Raw genomic sequence first — 21997 nt, 5'->3', positions numbered from 1 at the left:
AATCTGTCACTCTGCTCCGAACCCTCCCGTGGCTCCCCATTTCTGTCACAATAAAGTAAACATCCTCCAAGGCCCTGTGGGAATTTACTTACTTATTTACTCATTTATTACTCATCATCTGTTAACCTCTCCCCACCCCCCAACAAAGGTCAATTATGTAAGGGCTCAAATATCACCTGGCTCACAGCAGATGCTCAATAAATATTTGGTGAGTTAATACGGTTATTGTAGACCTTGTCACTACCCCAACTTCTGTATCATCATATCAGGGACTACACCATCACCTGTTCCCCCAACCAAAGACGCGGGAATCACCCTTAACTCCTCCCTCACCTCAGCTCCTGTGGCTAGGTAGTCCGCCCTCCTGTCCCACCTGGACCTCAGTCTATTTCCCAGGTTTCCAGTCCCCAGTCTCCTCCCTTCCAAGCCACCTCCCTACCAGCTCATTTCTGACCAGATCCTGTGCTGTTCCCGCTCACACACCTTCTATAGCTCCCTATTGCCTTCAGCATAAGACCTGAACTGAGATGTGGCCTGCAGTTCCTGGGCAGTTGGCCCCTGCCAGACCTTCCCCCAGTCTGCGCCCCTCCTCCAGATCCAGCCTCTCTGGAGTGGTGTTCCTCGAGCCCACCATTGTCTCCCTCACTTGGGAACATTTGCAGATGCTGTTCCTCCCACATGACATGCTCTTCTCTCCCTTGTCACCATTCAACTTGTGCCCTCACTTCAGCATCAGAGAAGCTCTCCCTGAGCCATCCCCCCTCCCCCCCCATTGTGTTCACAACAAGGATCTCTATTTTGGAGCACTTGTCATGGATTGTAAATAAATTTACGTGTAGGATTATTTGTTCAACATCTGTCCCCTCTTCTCCCGACGGCAGGAATTGGGCCTGGCTGTGCTCCGGGCCCAGTGCCAATAAACACTATTAATATGTGGTCTGTTGATGAGATCAATGAATGCACAAACTGTCCCCAAAAGCCCGAGTTTATGTCCGAGGACAAATGGCTTCCGCGTCCTAGCCCATAGCTTCCCTCAGTTGCTTCCCAGCTGTCCGGGCACCTTCATTGCCTTCCTGGAGCCCAAGGGAAGTGTGTGGCTGAGCTAGGGGGTGGGCAGCGGGGGTTGTCTGCATCCCGTGCTTTTATTCTACAAAAATCAGAACACTCAGCACAGGGCCTTTCAGCAAGGAGGAAGGAAGAGACTTTCCAGGGAGGGTCTAGATTTACAAAACAACAACAGAAGCACACATCCTGAGCCCTGGAGTGCAGCCTGATGCCTGAGGAGTTCGCCCATGTGAGCTGGGGACCTCAAGTAGGTGACGTCCGGGTCCAGGGCTTTTACTTCCAGCTCCAGCTCTCAAGTCCTCAACTTAAAAGTCAGCCAGGATCCACGGGGGACAGGTCGTGATTCCCAGAGGCCTTAGGTGTCAGGTCTTAGGTCTTCAGATGGCTGGGTGGGTGGGGCCTGAAGGCCCGAGTGCTCTGGATCCTGGGGGTGGGTCTGGGCCCCAAGGGACTCGGCTGAGCCCGGTCCCTCAAGCAGGAAAGCAGGAACCCGCACTCAGCAGACCTGACTTGGACCTCAAGGGGCGGGACCAGACCGTCAGGAGGCAGAGCCTTGCCGTGAGGGGCGTGGCCTACACCTTCATCAAGCTGCTCAGTGGAGGAGCCTTGTCCTCCAGGAGCCGAATCTGGCCTTCAAGGGGCGTGGTCTCTGCCCTCAGGGTCCTGGGGGCGGAGTCTGGTCCCCTTGGGGGCGGGGCCTGGGCCTCTTCTGGCAGGCTAGGGCCCCGGGATCCGCGGGGAAGCCCGGCGATCAGGCCTGCGGAGGCAGTGGCTCCACGTTGAGCCAGATGCCGCTCTCCGTCCGCAGGATGAGCTCCGGCTTCCGCCGCACCTTTCGCGTTCGGTCGACGCTCAGGCGGAAACGCAGCAGCGTCAGCGCCACTGCCACGCGCATCTCGGCCATGGCAAAGCTCTGTCCGATGCAGTTTCTAGAGGAAGGGGGACGGGGAAGGGGCTCAGGTGCAGCCGCTGTGTGACCCGGGAAGGGGGAGTCCCTGGGTAAATGACCGACCTCCCACTCTGGGCCTCAGTTCCCTCATCCGTAAAACGGGCGCGATGGCATCATAGAGTCGTTGGGAGCATACGAACCCAGAACTCCGGGCCTGCCACACAGTAGGTGCTCAATACCAGGATGCTATTACAGAGTCTGATTTAGGGGCTTCCCAGTACATTGAAGAGTTCTGGGCTGGCAGAAAGCACACCGGGGTGGGAGGTGATCTCTGCTCCGGATCTGCACATCCCTGACCTTCCATTGCCCACGCCACTTTCCCTACGTTTGGCGTGGGCTGGAGGAAATAGAAGGGTTACCTGGGTCCTGCAGAGAAGGGCACGTAGGCCAGTGCGGAGCGCTGCTGTGGGTTTTCCGGGTCAAAGCGATAGGGGTTGTACACCTAGGCAGGAGCAGCCAGGGATGAGCCTGGGGGCTTGGCCCACCCATCCCACCTTGGCCCTGATCCTTCCGCTGGACAGAGAGAACCTCACTATAGTCCACCCACATCTTCCTCTTTCTGTTGTTCAAGCATGCCAGGCTAATTCTGACCACAGGGCCTTTGCACTTCTTGTCTCAACTGCCTGGAACAGGCTTCTCCCTGCTCTTCACACTTTTCAGGTCTCAGCTCCAACGCCTCTTCCTCCCCAAGGCCTTTCTTCACCATGTGAGCTGAAGTGCCCCCACCCCCTCCAGTTTTTATTTCCTTTGTGCATCCATAGCGTTTGCTTATTTTCTTCCCCTGAACTTCACAGTGAGCTCCATGAGGGCAAAAAACAGTATCTTTGTCCATTCTCCAAGCCCAGCACAGAGGCTGGCAAACAGTAAGTATTCAATAAATATTTGTGGACCTATGAATCAACAGTGAGCGAATACTTGGGGGACGAGCATTCAAGCTCTGCACCCCGCCAGGCCATCTGGGCTCCTGGGGAAGAGGGTAGAAAGGTCTCACTGCCCCAGGATCACCCGTCTGAGGAGGAAGAAGCTGAGGGAAGAGAGAATTGAGGAGGACGCTCACCTTGGAGTCAGGCCATACTATGGGGTTGTGGTGGGTCCCGTAGATGCTGACCAGACAGATAATTCCTGTAGGGAAGGTGGAGTCAGTGGGGCAACTGGAGTCTCTGAAGGCCTCCTCTTCCCCTGCTCTTCCCAGAGCCATGCTGTTCCCATGAACCATTCTACCACCCTTCCTTGCCCATCCTTCTCTGAAAAATTCTGCCGCTATGTCCGCTCCCCCTCTTGCTCCCTGAGAGGTCCCCATCACCTTCTTTCTTGCTGTGCTGGCCACACAGGGAGCTTTCTCACTCACAGATCTGACATTGTTCCTCCTCATCTCAAAAATCTCCCATGGCTCCCTACTGTCCTGGAGATCAAGTTCAAGTGCCTCCACCTAGCATTCAAGGTCTTTAACTACTGGCACCTTGAGAGTCTGCTCCATAAATATGTTCTCTCTTTCACTTTCAATCTTCAAGTCTCACCTCTCACGCTGCCTCTTCCAAGCAGACCCCCATCCCTGAATTTCACCCCCCATGAAATCATTGCTCCTTATTTTGGACTGTTTCAGCCCCTTTTCCTTCCTTCAGCCCATCCCTGACCACATGTGACTGGAAATGTCTGTGCCCTGCTGTGTCTTCCTCAGACTGAGTGGTACTCAAGGTCTAGAGCAAGGCTTAGTCTCCAAGGGATATTTGGCAACTGAATGAAACCATCCCTCCCTCACCTGCATCCTCACAGGGCCCGCCCCGCCACACCCACTCTTGCCTTTCCCCCTGGACCCACCCACCTCTCTCTAGACCCTACACGTTGGGTCTCCTCCTGCACCCCAGAAGCAATAGCCACACAGAGAGATGCCCATCTACAGGGAAGGTGCACCTGGCGGCAGGTATGACCACGCCCCCACAGGCACTAGAGCAGCCTGGCAGCCTGGAGCACACCAAGGGCACCTTTGGGAATGATGCGTCCATCTGGAAGCTTGATGTCCTCCGTGCAGCGGCGGGAGACCAGGGTCACGGGTGGGAACTGGCGTAGGCTCTCCTTGATGCACATAGTGGTGAAGGGCAGCTGGGTCAGGTCATCCCTAGGGAACACGGAACGCGGAATGGTGGGTGACTTGGAGCCAGGCTACAGTGACCTCCCTTCCCCCAAACACACACACACACACACACACACACACACACACGCTCAGAAGCGGCCACGCAGGAAACCAGCCCAGGATCTCAGACTTGCCCCAGCTTCCGGTGTTTGCACTTACCCCATTGCACACATCACTAATCCTCGACATGCTAAATATCTGACCCCCAACCAATCCAAGCAGCACCCGCAGGCTCCTGCATGCCCGGCATTAACTCTTAAACTGATGGATTACATGGCAGTCAGGGGATAGCAGGAGAGATGCCAGGACAGGCAGGGAGCGGGGGGTGGGTGGGGGGAGGCAGCAGCAATTTACCAGCCTGTGTGATCAATGTCAGTATTTAAAAACCTGTACATTCTCTCCTTATGCTATTACTAACTTCTTTCCATTGGACTCCAGGGCCCAAAACTGGATTAATTATAACCCTTTGGTCCATGATCTAGATCGTTTTCTTTCTCTTTCAAAGAAACTTTACATTGCTACCATAAAGGGCAAACGGCATGCCTGTCATGCAAGTGCCCGTAACATAAACACCACTGGGAAAACCACAGAGTTATTAAATTTCAGTCAGACAGCATCTCCTGTCCAGTCCTCAGAGCCTGGCCCATCTTTTTCCTTCATTAAAAAGGCAGGTTGGCAGGGAGTTGAAGAATACAATGGCACCCAACGGAGAGTGTCTCCCTGACCTCAAAATCTAAAAGGTTGATGCCTCAGCATCAGGGAAATACAAATCAAAACCACACTGAGATACCACCTCACACTGGTCAGAGTGGCTAAAATGAACAAATCAGGAGACTATAGATGCTGGTGAGGATGTGGAGAGACGGACACCCTCCTACACTGTTGGTGGGAATGTAAACTGGTGCAGCCACTCTGGAAAACAGTGTGGAGGTTCCTCAAAAAACTATCAGTAGAACTCCCCTATGACCCAGCACTAGCACTGCTGGGGATCTACCCAAGGGATACAGAAGTGCTGATGCATAGGAGCACATGTACCCTAATGTTCATAGCGGCACTTTCAACAATAGCCAAATCATGGAAAGAGCCTAAGTGTCCATCAACTGATGAATGGATCAAGAAGATGTGGTTTAGGGGCGCCTGGGTGGCTCAGTTGGTTGAGCATCCCCTTTGGCTCAGGTCATGATCTCGCAGTTCGTGGGTTCGAGCCCTACATTGGGCTCTGTACTGACAGCTAGTCTGGAGTCTGTCTTTGGATTCTGTGTCTCCCTCTCTCTCTGACTTTCCCCTCTCATACTGTCTCTCTCTCTCTCAAAAATAAATTTAAAAAAACATTAAAAAAGATGTGGTTTATATATACAATAGAGTACTACACAGCAATGAGAAAGAATGAAATCTGGTCATTTGTAGCAAAGTGGATGGACCTAGAGGGATTCATGCTAAGTGAAAAAAGTCAGGCAGAGAAGGACAGATACCATATGTTTTCACTCATAGGACTAACAGGAGAAACCTAATAGGGGACCATGGGAATGCAAAAGGGGGGGGAAAGAGTTGAGGAGAAGGAGTGAGGCAAATCATGAGAGACTTTTGAATGCTAAGCACAAACTGAGGGCTGAAGAGGGAGGGGGGAAGGGGAAGGGAGGTGATGGTCATGGAGAGGGACACTTGTGGGGAAGAGCACTGGGTGTTATATGGAAACCAACTTGGTAATAAACTATATATTAAAAATAAATAAATAAATAAATAAATAAATAAATAAATAAAAGGTTGACATGGGGGCACCTGGTGGCTCAGTTGGTTTAAGCGTCTGACTGCAGCTCAGGTCATGATCTCGCGGTTCAGGTTGTGAGTTCGAGCCCCACACTGTCAGCATGGAGCCTGCTTGGGATTTTCTCTCCTCTTTCTCTCCGCCTCTCTCTCCCTTGTGCTCCCCCCACCTCAAAATAAGTAAATAAACTTGAAAAAATGAATAAAGTAAAGGTTGACACTGAACAGAACAGAGCTTTCTCACTGTCAGATACTATTTAGTGCTGTGTTTTCTTTAAGTCACCCCAAAATCAGCTCTACACGGCACACATCTGAATGACACACCCCAAGCCCTTTGCATGTGATTCTGCTGCTCAGGTGGGTGGAACGTATATCCTGCCCCATTCACATTGGGCTTGGCTCTGTGACTTGCTTTGTCAAAATGGAATGTTAACAGTGCAAGCAGAGGTTTTAAAGGGTGGCTCTCCGCGCTTCCAGAATCTCTCTTGAAAAGAACACGCCCCGGGTAGCTGCTGGTTCAAGGAGAATGAGGAGGATGTGTGGGACAGACCTGAACCCACAACGCTGTTTGGGAGCCACCCGGCTCAACTGAACAGCACCCTGCAGTAGCAAGAGTAATACACAGCCAAGAGCAAGAAGCCTGCGCAGACCAGAGCCAGAAACCCACACGCAAGCTTGAGACTCAGCGGGCCCCCGACTCTCCCCCGACCCCAAACTGACCACTCCAGCTCCTCCAACTCCCGGCCTTGCATGACTTCCTGGATCTCCTGCCGGCACTTCTCCTGGTACTCTGGATACTTGGCCAAGTTGAACAGCACCCACGACAGCCCACTGGATGTTGTGTCATGACCTGTAGGCAGACGAGGAGTTCACATGGAGGCTGCCTGAGTGAAGACGCGATTTTCTGACAACAGAGCCCCTCCTCCAGCCTCCTACCCCCCCCACCCCCCCACCCCCGCCACATCCTCACCTTCAAACATAAAGGTGTCCGCCTCGGCTCGGATGTCCTCATCAGACAGCTCCTTCCCGTCTTCATCCTGGGAGGAGCCAGAGAGGATGCTCAGCTCACTTCATCCCCCCCCACTCCGAGTCCTAGTCAAGATACTCCCCCTTCTCTCACGCCAGGCTGCAGGGGGGAAGGATTGCAGACAGAGGTACACAACTTGTCTAAGATGGAAAGTAGGAGGAAGAGCCAAAGGTGAAGGGAAGAAGGGAGTTGGTATTCCTTGAGCAGCCACTAACAGCAAGCATCCTGCCAGACGTCCAACCCTGACCTGTGATCAGATCTTGTGACCCTCGTGTCGTAAATGAGGAACCTGAGGCTCAGAGGGAAGAGTCAGATGACTAAGGTGGAGCATCTGCTAGGCAGCAAGGCCAGCACGGGAGCCCAGGACCCCCTGAACCCAGAATCCACGTGCTGCTCAGAAATCCCACAGAAGGGGCCCCTGAGGGCTCAGTTGTTAAACATCTGGCTTTGGCTCAGGTCATGATCTCGCAGTGTGTGAGCTCAAGTCCCACATCGGGGGGGGGGCCTCGAGCCCCGCTTTGGGTGAACACAAGCCCCTCTTCCACCGAGCCTGGCTTCTCTCTCTCTCTCTCTCTCTCTCTCTCTCTCTCTCTCTTTCTCTCTCTCTGCTCCTTGTAGGATTCTCTATTTCTCTCCCCCACACTCACTTGCACCCTCTCTCTCAAGAAAGAAAGAAAAGAAAAGTAACTTTGCAATGTCATATTTTTTCAAAGTCTTGGATGTCATCTTTTAAGTGTGGTGGGCAAAATCGTGTCCCCTGCCCCCCACGCCCCACCCCACCAACCCTCCAGAATTCATACGGTGAAGTCCTCACCACCCAGGACCTCAGAAGGTGACTCTGTTTGGAGACAAGGCCTTTTGAGAGATAATTACATTATAATGAGGTCACTAGGTGGGCCCTAGCCCAAGATGACTGGTGTCCTTGGAAGAAGAGGACATTTACGCAAAGGCACAGGCAGAGGGAAGACGAGGTGAGCACACGTGAGGAGGCCATCTACTGGCCAGGGAGCAAAGCCTCCTAAGAAACCAACCCCTGTCAGTGTCTTGATCTCAGACTTCTAGCCTCCAGAACGGTGAAGAGATTACCTTCCCTAGTTTAACCCCCCTAGTCTGCAGCACTTTGTAACATAGTCTTACCTGTGCTGCACCTGCCTGCCTCCTACATCTGTGTCATTTGGGACGTTTATCATTTTACAGAGTCGGCACAATTCATGGGGGGACGGTCCTAGGCAGGGCTCCACCCTCCCGGGCCCAGCCTCACCTTGGCCAGGAGCAGCACATCGATGAAGTCCAAGGTCTTGCCCTGTTTGCCCTTAAGCCAGGCCTCAGCCCCCTGCTGGCGCAGCGCCCGCCGCCGCTCCTGGATGACCTCCGTGGTAAAGCGGTGCACGGTGTCACAGGCCCGCCGGAACCGCCGCCCGTCTGCCGTGAGGTAGTAGATGAAGTCGATGTGGTGGTGCAGGCGGTACTGGCGCCGGACCACGAGCGCGCTCAGCTCGATGATGGCTGAGATGTAATCACTCATCTTCCTGCCAGGGAGAGGAAGAGCCGTGAGCACAGTCCTGTTCCCTAGAACCAGCGCCTTCTCCCCATGGGCAGGTGACAAAGAGAGGCCTTGCTGACCCTGGAGAGACATGGCCCCTCCCAGAACTAGCCAGTTCTTAGAGATTGCCAACGACTCACCCAAGAGTACGCCTTTCATGTGCACCCCAAACAGTGCAGAGACCACACGCTGAAGCTTACCAGGCTAGCCACTATCTCCAGGCTCAATCACTGGACAGCTAGGGACAGCCCCTATCCTCCAGAGCCCTCTAAAATTATTCAAACGAGTCACTCCCAGGCCTGCATAACGGCCATACCGTTTCTTCCCAAGGAAACCGCAAAAAAAGACTTCTGCCATCCTTTGCCTGACTGACACTGTTGCCTCCTTGTGTGGCCCTGAGTGGGTAGCACATCCCCTCCATTGGGAACTGTAAGTAACTATCGTCTCCTGATGTGTTGGCCTCATCGTGTCTGAATGAAACCAAAACCCAGGGGCGCCTGGGTGGCTCAATCGGTTAAGCATCCGGCTTCAGTTCAGGTCATGATCTCACAGTTCATGAGTTCGAGCCCCACGTCGGGCTCTGTGCTGACAGCTCAGAGCCTGGAGCCTGCTTCAGATTCTGTGTCTCCCTTTCTCTCTGACCCTCTCCTACTTGCACTGTCTCTCTCTGTCTCTCAAAAATAAATAAAAAACATTAAAAAAAAAACGAAAAAGAAACCAAAACCCAGGTACACTTTAACACCGGCCCAAAGAGGGATTAGGACTCCCTAACAGATGTAGCATCATGAAGACGAAATGGCCACAGAGTGAGAGAACTCATATATCCAATGACAAACTGGTATCTAAAATATATAAAGAACTCCGGGGGCGCCTGGATGACTCAGTCAGTTGAGAGTCTGAACCTTGATTTTGGCTCAGGTCATGATCCCAGGGTCATGGGATGGAGCCCCACTTCAGGCTTTGCACTGAGGATGTAGGCTGCTTAAGATCCTCTCTCTCCTGATGCAGAACTTGAGAGACTATTGAATGCTGAACATGAACTGAGGGTTGAAGGGGAAGGGGGAGGGGGGAAAAGAGGTGGTGGTGATGGAGGAGGGCACTTAAGGGGAAGAGCACTGGGTGTTGTATGGAAAACAATTTGACAATAAAATATTATGGAAAAAAAAATAAAGATCCTCTCTCTCCTTCTCCCTCGGCCCCTCCCTGGCTCACCATCTCTATCAAAAAATAAAATTTAAATATAATATTATATTTGTATAATAGAAATAAAATATAAATAAATAAATAATATAAAGAACTCTTAAAATGCAAGAATAGACAAATAATCCAATCTAAAAAATGGGCAAAACATATGCAGAGACATTTCTCCAAAGAAGATATACACATGGCCAAGAAGCACAAGAAAAGATGCTTCACAGCATTAGCCACTATGGAAATGCAAATCAAAACCACAGTGAGATACTGTTTCACCCCAACTAAGAATGGCTATAATCAAAAAGACAGATAATAACAAGTGTTGGTAAGAGGGTGGAGAAACTGGAGGCCTCACATACTACTAGGAATATAAAATGCTCTGTGTATGTGTGTGTGTGTGTGTGTGTGTGTGTGTGTGTCTCAAAATAAATAAACTTTAAAACACTTAAAAAAAAAAGGAGGGGGTGCCTGGGTGGCTCAGTTGGTTGAGCATCTGACTTTTGATTTCAGCTCAGGTCATGATCTCCAAGTTCATGAGATCAAGCCTCACATTGAGCTCTGTGCTGACAGCATGGAGTCTGCTTGGGATCCTCTGTCTCCCCCTCTGTCTGCCTCTCTCTCTTTCAGAATAAATAAATAAACATTTTAAAAAATGAAAAAAAAAAAAAAGAGGGACACCTGGGTGGCTCAGCTGGTTAGGTGTCCAACTTCGGCTCATGTCATGATCTCACAGTTCGTGAGTTCAAGCCCCACATCAGGCTCTGTGTGACAGCTCAGAACCTGAAACCTGTTTCTGGTTCTTTGTCTCCCTCTCTCTGCCTCTCCCCTACTCATTCTCTCTCCTCTCTCCTCTCTCTCTCTCTCTCTCTCTCTCTCAAAAATAAATAAACATTAAAAAATTTTAACAAAAGAAAATAAATGAAATCACTGGGAGAGGTGTGTAAGGGGCTGTCCTTGGTCATGAAGTATGCTTGTTTTCACACCTGTGTCACAGTCTGTCATTTTCTTGTTTACTTGTTTATTTGTACATGGTTACTGCTTTTCTTCCCACCAACATGTAAATTCCAGAGGAGCAAGACTTTGTCTATCTTGTTGACCATTATATTCACAGTGCTTAGTGCAAGACTGGCACATAGTAGGCCTGCAATAAATATTTCTGGACTGATTACTTAATTGATTAATTAATCACTAAAGCCATTGTCATATAACCCAACTGACATATAACCCTACAAAGCCCAGAGTAACAAAGCCAGAAACTTATCATTGAGAACCTACTATGTGCTACAAACTTGGCAGTTATGATGTATCTTATCCCTTATATCCCCACCTAGACTATAAATTCCAAAGAACTGGGACTCAGTCTATTGCTCACCACCATATTCCCCAAAGCTAGCATAGTATCAGGCCCATGGTAGGTTCACAACAAATACCTGATGAATGAATGGATGGATGGATGGATGGATTGACCAGGACAATGGTTATTTTATTCATTCATTCAACAAATATTTGCTGAACATCTACTGTGTGCCAGGGCAGTGCAACATCACTTTATTCTTTTTTTTTTTTGATGTTTGTTTATTTTTTAATGTTTATTTATTATTTTTGAGAGAGACAGTATGAGCAGGAGAGGGGCAGAGAGAGAGGGAGACACAGGTTCCCAAGCAGGCTCCAGGCTCTGAGCTGTCAGCACAGAGCCAGATGCGGGGCTCCATCTCATGAACTGCAAGATCATGTCCTCAACTGAAGTCGAATGCTTAACCCACTGAGCCACCCAGGAACCCCTAATGTTTATTTTTGAGAGAGAGAGGGGGGGGGGGCAGAGAGAGAGAGGGAGACACAGAATCCAAAGCAGGCTCCAGGCTCTGAGTTGTTGGCAGAGCCCGACAAGGGGCTCAAACCCATGAACCAAGAGATTGTAACCTGAGCCAAAGTCAGACGCTAACTGACTGAGCCATCCAGGCGCCCACACCATTTTATTCTTAAAGCATGTCTCAGAAAGTCAAGAATTGTCATCCTTGTTTTACAAAAAAACGGAAACTGAGGCTCAAAGCCTGGGGAGACAGTTTCCAAAGGCCAAACCATTCTTCGTGGAGGAAGGAGGGAAACTAGTATTCATTAAACACCTACTCTGTGCCAAACCACCAGCTTACATTACCTCACTTAATACTCATAAGGTGACTCTGGGGGAGGAACTGGAAGTCTATTTTTTGGATAAGGAGACAGGCCCAGAGAGGTGATGTCAGTTTTCAGAAACACACAGCCTGTCAGCGGCAGAGTAGCAACAGCCCAGGGATGCCAAATGCCTGAGCGTTTCCTTTCTTCTCCCGCCACCCGCCTTGGAGCAGCTGGCTCTCTCTTCCCCCAGGGAGGCCACACTCACTCCTGGCAGTTGCTGTTGTAGCTGAAGACACATTTCTGAAGACTGTCCAGGGTCATGAGGCTGACATGCTCGAACATGTCAAGGGAGACCACCCGGCCCTCCGCCAGGCGCCGCCATTTAGCCTGGAAGAGAGACATGCAGAGGATTGATTCAGAGACCGAAGACTTACAGCCAGGAGGACAAGGACACCCAGCTGCCTGCTCGCTACAAGCCTGTTTTTTTTTTTTTATGTCTTTTTTTTATTTTGAGAAACAGAGGCAGAGAGCAAGCTGGGGAGGGGCAGAGAGAGGGAGACACAGAATCTGAAACAGGCTCCAGGCTCTGAGCTGTCAGCACATAGCCCGACGCGGGGCTCGAACCCACGAACCGTGAGATCATGACCTGAGCCAAAGTCGGATGCTTAACCGACAGAACCACCCAGGTTCTCCTAAGCCCATTTTATAGGTAAAGGAGGCGAAGCTTCCTGACATCACCTGCCTTCCCCATGAGGTGGAGCCTGGACCAGTCCCACCCCCAGGACACCCTCCTCCCAAGAACCCTTGCGACTCACATGCATGACGTCAGTGCACTGGTTGAAGATCTTCATGTAGGGTTTCAGGATGTCGAAGTGAAAGGCAGGTGTCAGCAGGCGGCGGTGCCGGCTCCACTTGTCACCTTTGCTGAGCAGCAGCCCATCTCCTGGGCCCAGGAGACTGACATTAGGAGCCTCTCCTATTAGTCTGAATCACTACAAGAAACCCCACACTGCCCCACCACGTCTTCCCTGAAGCCCCAGCCCCAGCTCACTCAGCCCCACACTCACCCAGCCACGGTTTCAGGAAACCATAGAAAAGGTCATCCTTGGGGGCAATGGCAGCTGTGGAGAGAGAAGAGGTGATGATAACTCAAGAGTTCTGACCCTTGGCCTCTGCTTATAACCTCCTTGGGTCTCCTCTCTGAGCTCTGACCTCCACCTCAGTCTATCCTCCATGCCTGCCCCAGAAAGACCCTTTTAAGATGCTGATCTGAACATGATCCTCCCCTGTTCAGATACCTCCCATGGCTCCCTATTACCCTGGTCAAACAAGTTCAAGCTCAGGCTAGCCCCGCCCCATCTTGTCTCTGTGTGCCTCTCCTATCTCACCCTTCAACATACACCAAATAACCTCATATACTGGCGTAGTTCCTACTTTTCCAGCCTGTGCTCTCCATCCAGAATGGCCATCTTCCCCCTAATCACCCCTTATTTTCTGCCAGTTCAGGCCACCCGAATTCCACCTCCTGTGCTCTCAGCCTCCAGGGCTGTCTCCTTCCTGCACTCCGGTCCCTGGAGATCCTATCAGATGCTAGATCTGATCATGTCCCTCCCTGCTCACACCCATTAGCCACAAGCACCAGCAGCTTGGCCCATTTCCAAAGCCCTGTGTGACCTACCCCAGCCCAGACCTCTCCCAAAACACCTCTATCCTCCATTCCCTACCTACTCAATGTTCAAATATCACAGAATTTTCTCGTCTTCTTGAAAAAGCCAACAATTTCTCTCTGTTCTTTCTACCATATGCCCTCTCTGCCTCTAACACTCTTCCTTCTTCCTTCAAGTCTCTGCTTGGATGCCATTCCTCTTCCAGCAAATGCCTCTGGATTGTATCCATCCAGGCACAAGTCCCTGGAGAGGAGGACCACGTTGATCACTGATATATCGACGCTAAATAAAATAAATTTTTATTGGATGAACCAGCCAAGGGATGAAAGAATGCAAAAATGGATGGATGGACAGATGGACTGATGGGATGGATGGATGAGTGAGTGAGTGAATTCCCTTTCTATGGGTTGAAAAGATTTAGGACCGAACGGGCAGGGGCCCAGGAAAGAAGTACTTGAAATTCAAGTGTTGTCACTTTTACCTGAGGTGTGACTCAGCCACCTACACGCACACTACCCAGGAATTGGCCAATTGTGCACACACTCATCTGTCCACTCATCCTCCTATTCAGAGAGTCCTGCCCCCTCTGTACCCAACCCATGCTGGGCAGTGCTGAGGACCAGAGACGGCTCAGGTCCGCACCCTGCCTGGAGGAGATCCGGGTGGGGTGAGAGAGGGAAGTGGAGGCACGCCAAGCAAATACTGAGAAGGTAGAAAGTGTCCCAGAAGCAAAGGGAGGCATAGAGAAAGGGCTGCTGGAAGTCAAAGCAGGCTTCCGGGAAGAGGTAACACTGGAGGGGGAGGTGGAAGTCTATCTAGTCACTCCTTTCCTCTCTGAGATCTGGACTCCAGCTTAGGCCCCTTGAGGCTCTTTCTGATACACAGACCCGTTCGGTGGTTGCCCGAGGTAAAACACAAGCTCATTTGCTTTGCACATAGGTGCTCTGAGTCCAGCTCCTGTCTCACTGCCTACTTGGCCCCACACATCATCTTCACTCCAGACACCCCCACGTCACCTGAATTCCCCTGGCACTTTCACACATCTGCACCTCTGCACTGGTACAACCCTCCACCTGAGTCTTCTCATCTGGCAAACTCCTACACATCCTTCAAGGCCCAGCTTCGTTGACACCTCCTCCATGAAGGCTTCTCCAACCCCCACCGCCACCCCAGACTAAACCTTTGCTCTCCCATCCTCGGGCCACTCCAACTTTGACCACTAGAGTCCAGGAGAAGCTGTTTCCAGGCTGCCTTTCCCCTCAGTGTCTCCTTCAGTAAAAAGGGAACGTCTACCCTGGAAGAGGGCATATAAGAAAAGGCCCCACCCAGTGCTCAGCAGGAAGCTACGTATCACTGGGGTTGAGAGCTGGGTTCTAACCCCAGTCCCACCACTAACTCGGTGTGTAAACTCGGGCATGTTAACCATTCCGGTCCTCCATTTCCTCATCTGCCAGAGGAGAAATAAAACAATCCTGCCTGTCTCGTGGCATCTCTACAAAAACTCAGTGAGCTAACATGCTCCCGGCACACGGCAGGTGCTCATTAAATATTTGTACACATAAATGAATAATTAACCAACTGCGGGCTATTTTTATAACCATGATTATAATTATTGGTCACTGGTGTCAAGAATTCAGGAGATGATTATCTGCACCCCGAGCTTACTGCAAGCCCCCACTAGTGAAAAATAAACGCACAGCCGCCATAGAAAGCTGTTTGGTGGTTCCTTAAGAAGTTAAATGTAGAATTCCCATATGGCGCTGCATTTCTACTCCTCAGTATCTACCCAAGAGAAATGAAAATATACATCCACACTGAAACGCGTACGTGCATGATCATAGCATTATTCCTAACAGCCTAAAGGTAGGAGCGACCCAAATGTCTGTCAACGGAGGAGCCAATAAACAAACTGTGGTATATCCATATAGCCATTCCATGGACTACTACTCAGCCTTAAAAAAAATTAGGTGCTGAAAATTGCTACAATGTGGACGAACCTTGGAAATATTATGCCAAGTGAAAGAAGTCAGTGCCAAAGGCCACATTTTGTATCGTCCCTTCACTGTGCTATATCCAGAATCGGCAAAGCCATGGAGATAGAAACTAGAGTGGCATGTCCCGGGAGATGGGGGGGTGGGGGGAATGGGAAGTAATTACTTAATGGATACAGGCTGTTTTATGGAGCCATGAAAAAATTTTCAACTAGAGAGAGCCGAGGGTTGCACAACATTGTGAACATGCGAAATACCTTACAGTTTAAAATTGTACATTTTAAAATGGTTAATTACATGCTATGTGAATTTCATCTCAATAAAAAATACATGTATAAAGACAAGCTATAATTATATGCCTATATATCACACTTCATCCTCTATAACGCATTTCCCCCTGCTTTCTCCCATTAACGCTCTCCATCCCAACTGCCCAATAGAAGATGAAGAAGCAGAGTTTCCAGGAGGAGCTGTGCCTTTCTCAGGGCTCACGGGCTGTGTGGGGTTAGCTCCAGGGTATCAGGGTCCCCAGGTGTGGCCCTGAGGAGGCCCCGGTGGGGGATGGGTTCCACAGCTTGGGGGTCAGACCTGTGAGTCCTGACTCACAGCTCTGCCCGCCCCCTACTCCCCCAGCGGGGAAGGCCCTGGATACCATGCCTGTCCTGAAGGAGGGGAGGGCAGAGGGAGAGGCCTGGGCATCTACTATATGCCAAGGCCACGCAGGGTCTCTACTCCCTACTCTATTTGGGGTCTCACAACCTTGTAAGATGGCCCTTAGGAATCTGAGTCTCTGAGGAGGAGGAGAGGGGAGAAGGAGGAAGAGGTGGAAAGAAAGAAAACCAGGATGTGAGAAAGGCAGGAGAGAAGAAACCTTCATGAGCAGCTACCCACATCATAGAGAGTCTTCACCACCACCCCATTTTACGGATCAGAAACTGAGGCCCCGAGAGCCTACATGGATTTCTGGGTCATGCAGCGAGTATGGCTGCAGCCAGGATTTGAGCCCAGACCACCTGAGTCCTGGCCCAGGGCTCTTTCTACAACCCGGAGCCCAGCCCGTAGAGGAGTCACCTTTCCCGGGGTCTAGGCTCCTGCTTTGTGCAGGGGGGATGGACATCCCCTCACAAATGCAATCATGGGGAACAAAACGTGGAGGACCATAGGATGGTAGCCCATTCCTCTTCCATGGCTCTGACATGGGAGCCTCAGAGGTGGTCTCTACACCTCAAAGCGGGGGTCTCAGCCTCTCTTTGTAGAGGCCCAAGCTAGGGCGAGAGATCCTAAAATTCCTGGAGCTCCTTCATCCCTCCCTCCTCTCTCAAGTGTCCCTGACGCTTCTGGAGGTGCCCAGTTACATGTGAGGCCACACTGAAGATCCAGGTTCCTATAGGGAAGACAGAGCTGGACGCAGACACACTCGGTCAGCCCTCTAGGGTTAGGATGGAGAATGGAAAAGCCCAGAGGAGAAAACCATGATCTGTCTGGAGAGTCAAGGAAGTCTTCCTAGAGGAGGGGTTTTTCTGGATCTGAGTGTTGAAGGTTGAGCAAGCACTTGCCAGGCACACCCAGGAGTCCTACACCTTGGGATTAGTGTGGACTCAGAAGGGAGAAGCAATCCTTCTTCGTGTCCTTTTCCACCAGTCAGTAAGCCCTGGTGAAGGGAACAGGCCACAGCAGGAACATCAGAACTCGGATGATGGGACTTCTATGGCTTAGAATTAAGCAACAACCACTTAATAAAATCTTGGGCAAACAACTGCCTATCTGAACATGCCTGGCTCTGACTTCTAGGTGGGTAGACATCCCCCCAAAGTTCCTAGGACTCCTAAACATCGTCACACCTTTTCCCATGCTATCCCCACTATCTGTATTACCATGGCTGCTTTGGTGAACTCCTATTCATCCTTCAAATCCCTACTCAAATGGCTCTTCCCCCAGACAGCCTACATGCCCAGAAACCCAGGTGATTTCTGAGAGTTGAGGGTTTATTCATTACACAAAGGCCCAGCCCACCTACCTGAGGCACCCACCACGGGCTTGATGTAGTCAGGGTGCACCAGAACCAACAGTGGCAAAACAGGGCCAATCCACACTAGGATCACATGGTGCATGTTGTCCAGCACCTTCTTCTCATCTTGGAGGCCTGTCTCATTTGGAAGATACTGCAGGAGGTGGGAGGGAAGGACAGTGAGGAGGAGCCCAGCCCCCAGCTTTCCCTAGCCTTTCCCTCCTTCCTCTTCTCCTGTCCTCAAAACAAGCTCGCAGGAGCTCTATGATTGCGGGCACCAGCTGCATCTTGTCGCGCCTCCATTCCCTCTTCTGAGGAGTGGGGAAGAATCAACTCTCTGTCCGAGGCCAGCTGAGAAATTTATGAAATAACAAAATGAGACCCCACGGCCCCAGCACAGGGGCCTGACACATAGCCAGTGTCCCAGAAATAAAAACAGTAACAGTACATCCGATAATAATGATTGGCATCTGTTGAGTACTTACTAGGTTAGTAATAAAATATCACTAGCATCATTATTTTTAACATATGGGTGTGCTCACAGTGTTAGGCACAGCAGTGGGCACTGTTCATATAGTTAATACCTTTAACCTACCCAAGAATTCTATGTAACAGTTGCTACTCTTTTCTCCATTTTACTTTGCTTGGAAAGGTCAGTATGTGATGGTCCTGGTTTGGCCTTCCCCGAGGCGTCACCCAGAACTCATGGCCCCCGGAGGCAGGCTGGGCCGACAGGGTCAACGCCATCCATGTTGACTGGCTAACTTGGGCACCGGGGCCTGGCCACTACCTCAAGGACCACCATGAAAGCCAGATGGCTCTTGGAACAAGAGCATTGGATACAGGGCATGAAAAATGAGTAGGAGTTCATTTAACTGACAAGGATATTTGGGGCAGAGGGCACAGTTCCAGCAAGGACCATGCAGGTAAGAAGTCAGAGCCTGGTTACAGGAACAGGAAGTCACCTTACAGGATGACCGAGGAAGGTGGGAGTCAGAGTCTAAAGGGACTTGAACACTAGCTGAGGAGCTGAGACTTTCTCCAGACAGCAGTGGGGAGTCATGGAGGGTGTGTGAGCAGAGGAAGGTCATGGTTGGTTCCAAGAATCCTCACAGGGGCCAGGACGGGTGACGGACTGGAGGCAGGCGCCCAAGGAGGAGGCTGGACCAGTCCAGCCCAGCGGAAGACAATGAGGCCTGAGCAGGGGTGGGAGGTTAAAGGAGGGAAGGAGATTCGGGCACAAACAGGCAAAACGTGGTGAGTGCGGCCCTAGGGGAGTCACTCCTGAAGCCACATAAAATATTCTTGAAGCTCTTGAATGGAAACGTATCTCCTGCTTCCTTCTTCTGAGACACTCACTCTAAGTAGTAACTGAAATATTCCTCGGGGTGCTCAGTGCCTCAGCCGGATAAGCGTCTGACTCTTGATTTCAGCTCAGGTCATGATCTCACACTTTGTGAGTCCAAGCCCTGCATCAGGCTCCACACTGACAATGAGGAGCCTACTTGGGATTCTTTCTCTCTAACTCTCTCTCTCTCTCTCTGCCCCTCCCTCACCCCAATCACATTCTCTCTCTCTCTTTCAAAGTAAATATATCAACGTAAATAAAATAAAATAACTATTTCTAGAATCACTTGATACTTCCAGTCTCTGCAGCTCGGGACTTGAGCACACCCACTCAAGGTTCAGGTGGCAGGTTCAGTGGCAAGCATGCCACAGACGTGATGTCAGGAATCCTCAACACGACCTCACGAGGTTATCAGGGCCGATCATAATCCCCACACGACAGATGGGGAAACCAAGGCACAGGGAGGTGAGGCCGTGTGTTCAAGGTGGCAAGGCGGGAGGGGTAGAGAGGGGCATCAAGCCCACACTGATGACCACTGCCCTTGAACTGCCTCTCCAAGTCCACGTCTGCACTCAGCATGAGGCCTGAACCAGGAAGGCCTCACTATTCTCAGCGTCTTTTAGGTCTAGAAGGGGGCCCAGGTGAGTGCAGTAGGTGTTAGGAACTGAACTCTAGGACCCCAAAAGCCACAGAGCCCTCAGGAGTCTGGCTTTCTTCTGACCTCTGAAGCATAGCGGCACTGTCAACAATAGCCAAAACATGGAAAAAGCCTAAATGTCCATCACCTGATGAATGGATCAAGAAGATGTGGTATATAAATACAATGGAGTACTAAATGGCAATGAGAAAGAATGACATCTGGCCATTTGTAGCAAAGTGGATGGGCCTTGAGGATGTCATGCTAAGCGAAATAAGTCAGGCAGAGAAGGACAGATACTATATGTTTGCACTCAGAGGTCTAACAGGAGAAACCTAACAGGACCGTAGGGAGGGAAGGGGGAAAGAGAGTTGGGGAGAGTGAGGGACACAAATCATGAAAGACTACTGCATACTGAAAATGAACTGAGGGCTGAAGGGGGAAGGGGAGGGAGGGGAGGGGATGATGGTCATGGTCGGGGGCACTTGTGGGGAGAAGCACTGGGTGTTATATGGAAACCAATTTGACAATAAACTATTATAAATTTTTTTAAAAAGTGCAGGTTTCCTCAGCCAGAAACAAGAGGTGGCAAAGGGTACAGACCTAGGAGCAGGCACTCTGGGGCCAGATGGCCTAGGCTTGAACCCCAACTCTGCCGTCTACAAGCTGTGTGACCCAGGGCCAGCTACTTAACCTCTCTGTGCCATACTATTTCAGGAGCAAAATGGGGATAGTGGTGGGACCTACCGCCTAGGATTGTCAAGAAGACTGAGTGAGTTACTGTTTTTAAAGCACCTGATATAATTCTAAGCACATGTATGTGAAATAAGAAATGAAAAGCTGAACTCCTGGGTGGCTCAGTTGGTTAACTGTCCAACTTTGGCTCAGGTCATGATCTTACGGTTTGTGAGATGGAGCCCCGCATCACGCTCTGTGCTGACAGCTCAGAGCCTGGAGCCTGCTTGGGATTCTGTCTCCCTCTCTCTCTGCCTCTCAAAAATGAATAAATGTTTAAAAAAAAAAAGGGAAATGAAAGACAAGGTAAGAGAATGAAAGAGAGGATGCAACCACATTGGGGGGGGCAAAACACAAAAGGGTCCCCCCACCCCGCCCTGGGATCACAGAACCTGACGACTTTCATGGCCACTGGCCTCTGCTGATACAGCAATAGACTGAAATTACAGAGAACACTTTAGACTCAGCTCTGCCTCAGGCCAGCTGTGTGACCTCAGGTAAACCGCTTGCCCTCTCTGAACCTCAATTACACTTACATCCTGTAAAATGGGTCTGTTCATGGCTCCAGCCAGATTCTTAGGGGATGAAAGAAGCCATGAAGACCATCCTCCTAACTAAACACCTGGGACCTGCCCAGCCCACCTGCCCAGCCACACACACCATGCCCAGGTGGCCCAGCAGCCAGTTGCGCCGGGGTGGCTGGGGGAAGCAGCTCAGCCGGCGGCAGGTGATGCAGAAACTCCAGCAGAACCTCAGGAGCTGGATCAGCATGCGGAAGAGGACGAAGAGCAGGGCGAGGAGGAGCGCAGACACCGCACACAGGCGGAACATGGTCTTCTCCAATCCCAGGAGATACAGCAGGTGTTCTGTGATGGGCAGCATCCTGGGGGGTCACACGCGGAGGGGGTCAGTGCAGCTGGGAACCGGCCACTCTGGCCACGTGTGTGCCACCCAAGGGGACCTGTGGAGTCAAGCACAGTGTACTGCATGCACCCTTCCTGACGTCTCTGCCCAGGCCTGGCTGGCCAGAGTGCTGGAAAATTAAAACGCATATACCTGCATGTTGAAAGCAGCTCTGAACCAGTGATTGATGAATATTGCTAGATAAATCCCTCCTCCCCTTGGGGCAATGACCCTGAGATGGGAGTCGCACACACACTACCAGCATTCCGCAGCAGGGCTAAACTCCAGCTGCCCAAAGAAGAAACTTTCTCTATTCGATTAGCTGCCTTCCTTCCCCTGTCTTCCCTCTTTTCCTTTATTTCGTTGAGGTGAGATTCACCCAACATGAAACGCACCATTTTAAAGTCCAGTTGACCGTTGAACAATGCAGGGGTTAGGGGGGTCCCGAGCCCCTGTGCAGTCAGAATTCCACGTGTAATTTTTGATCCCCCCCCCAAAACTGAACTATTCACAGCCTCCTGTTGACTGGAAGCCTTACTGATAACATAAACAGCCAATGAACACATATTTTGAATGTCATATGTATTATACACCGTATTCTTACAAGAAAGAAAGCTGGAGAAAAGAAGCTGTTATTGAGAAAATCCTAAGAGAGAGAAAATACATTTACAGTGCTGCATTGCAAAAACAAAAACAAAACAAAAAAAACCTTCTGCATGTAAGTGGACCCTGAAGTTCAAATCCATGCTGCTAAGAAGTCAACGGTATACAATTCGGTGGCACCTAGCATATTCACAGTCATGCAGCCACCACCTCTATCTACTTCCAAATGTTTTTCATTGCCCCCAGAGGATATCCTATCCTGATTAGCAATCACCCCCCCCATCCCCCTGGCAATCACTAATCCACTTTCTGCCTCT

General features: G+C 50.7%; 1 protein-coding gene across 1 annotated transcript; it reads right to left on the bottom strand.

The window, feature by feature from the left end:
* Positions 1-83: 83 nt before the first annotated feature.
* LOC115273294 (cytochrome P450 4F22) lies at positions 84-21057 on the bottom strand. The gene is made up of 12 exons (XM_029916297.1): positions 20835-21057; positions 17464-17608; positions 12856-12909; positions 12604-12731; positions 12054-12175; positions 8198-8465; positions 6880-6946; positions 6630-6759; positions 3997-4130; positions 3072-3136; positions 2374-2456; positions 84-1994 (listed from the first exon to the last, which is right to left on the bottom strand). Exons 1-12 carry the CDS (start codon positions 21054-21056, stop codon positions 1817-1819), a joined length of 1596 nt encoding a protein of 531 aa, XP_029772157.1. The 5' UTR covers position 21057; the 3' UTR covers positions 84-1816.
* Between the last annotated feature and the right edge of the window lie 940 nt (positions 21058-21997).

This window comes from Suricata suricatta, chromosome 12 (assembly GCF_006229205.1).
Source record: "Suricata suricatta isolate VVHF042 chromosome 12, meerkat_22Aug2017_6uvM2_HiC, whole genome shotgun sequence".
NCBI lineage: Eukaryota > Metazoa > Chordata > Mammalia > Carnivora > Herpestidae > Suricata > Suricata suricatta.
Note: the sequence above shows the minus strand (reverse complement) of the source record. Positions and strands in the feature narration are given on the sequence as shown.

What these genes read in the sequence shown, in the direction of transcription:
- LOC115273294 (XM_029916297.1), bottom strand. Translation starts at nt 21,056, where the DNA reads ATGCTGCCCATCACAGAACACCTGCTGTATCTCCTGGGATTGGAGAAG. An exon ending in GGACACCTTTATGTTTGAAG is followed by an intron (nt 6,760 to 6,879) that starts GTGAGGATGTGG and finishes GTCTGCCTACAG; the next exon opens with GTCATGACACAACATCCAGT. An exon ending in TAGTATGGCCTGACTCCAAG is followed by an intron (nt 2,457 to 3,071) that starts GTGAGCGTCCTC and finishes GCTCCTGCCTAG; the next exon opens with GTGTACAACCCCTATCGCTT.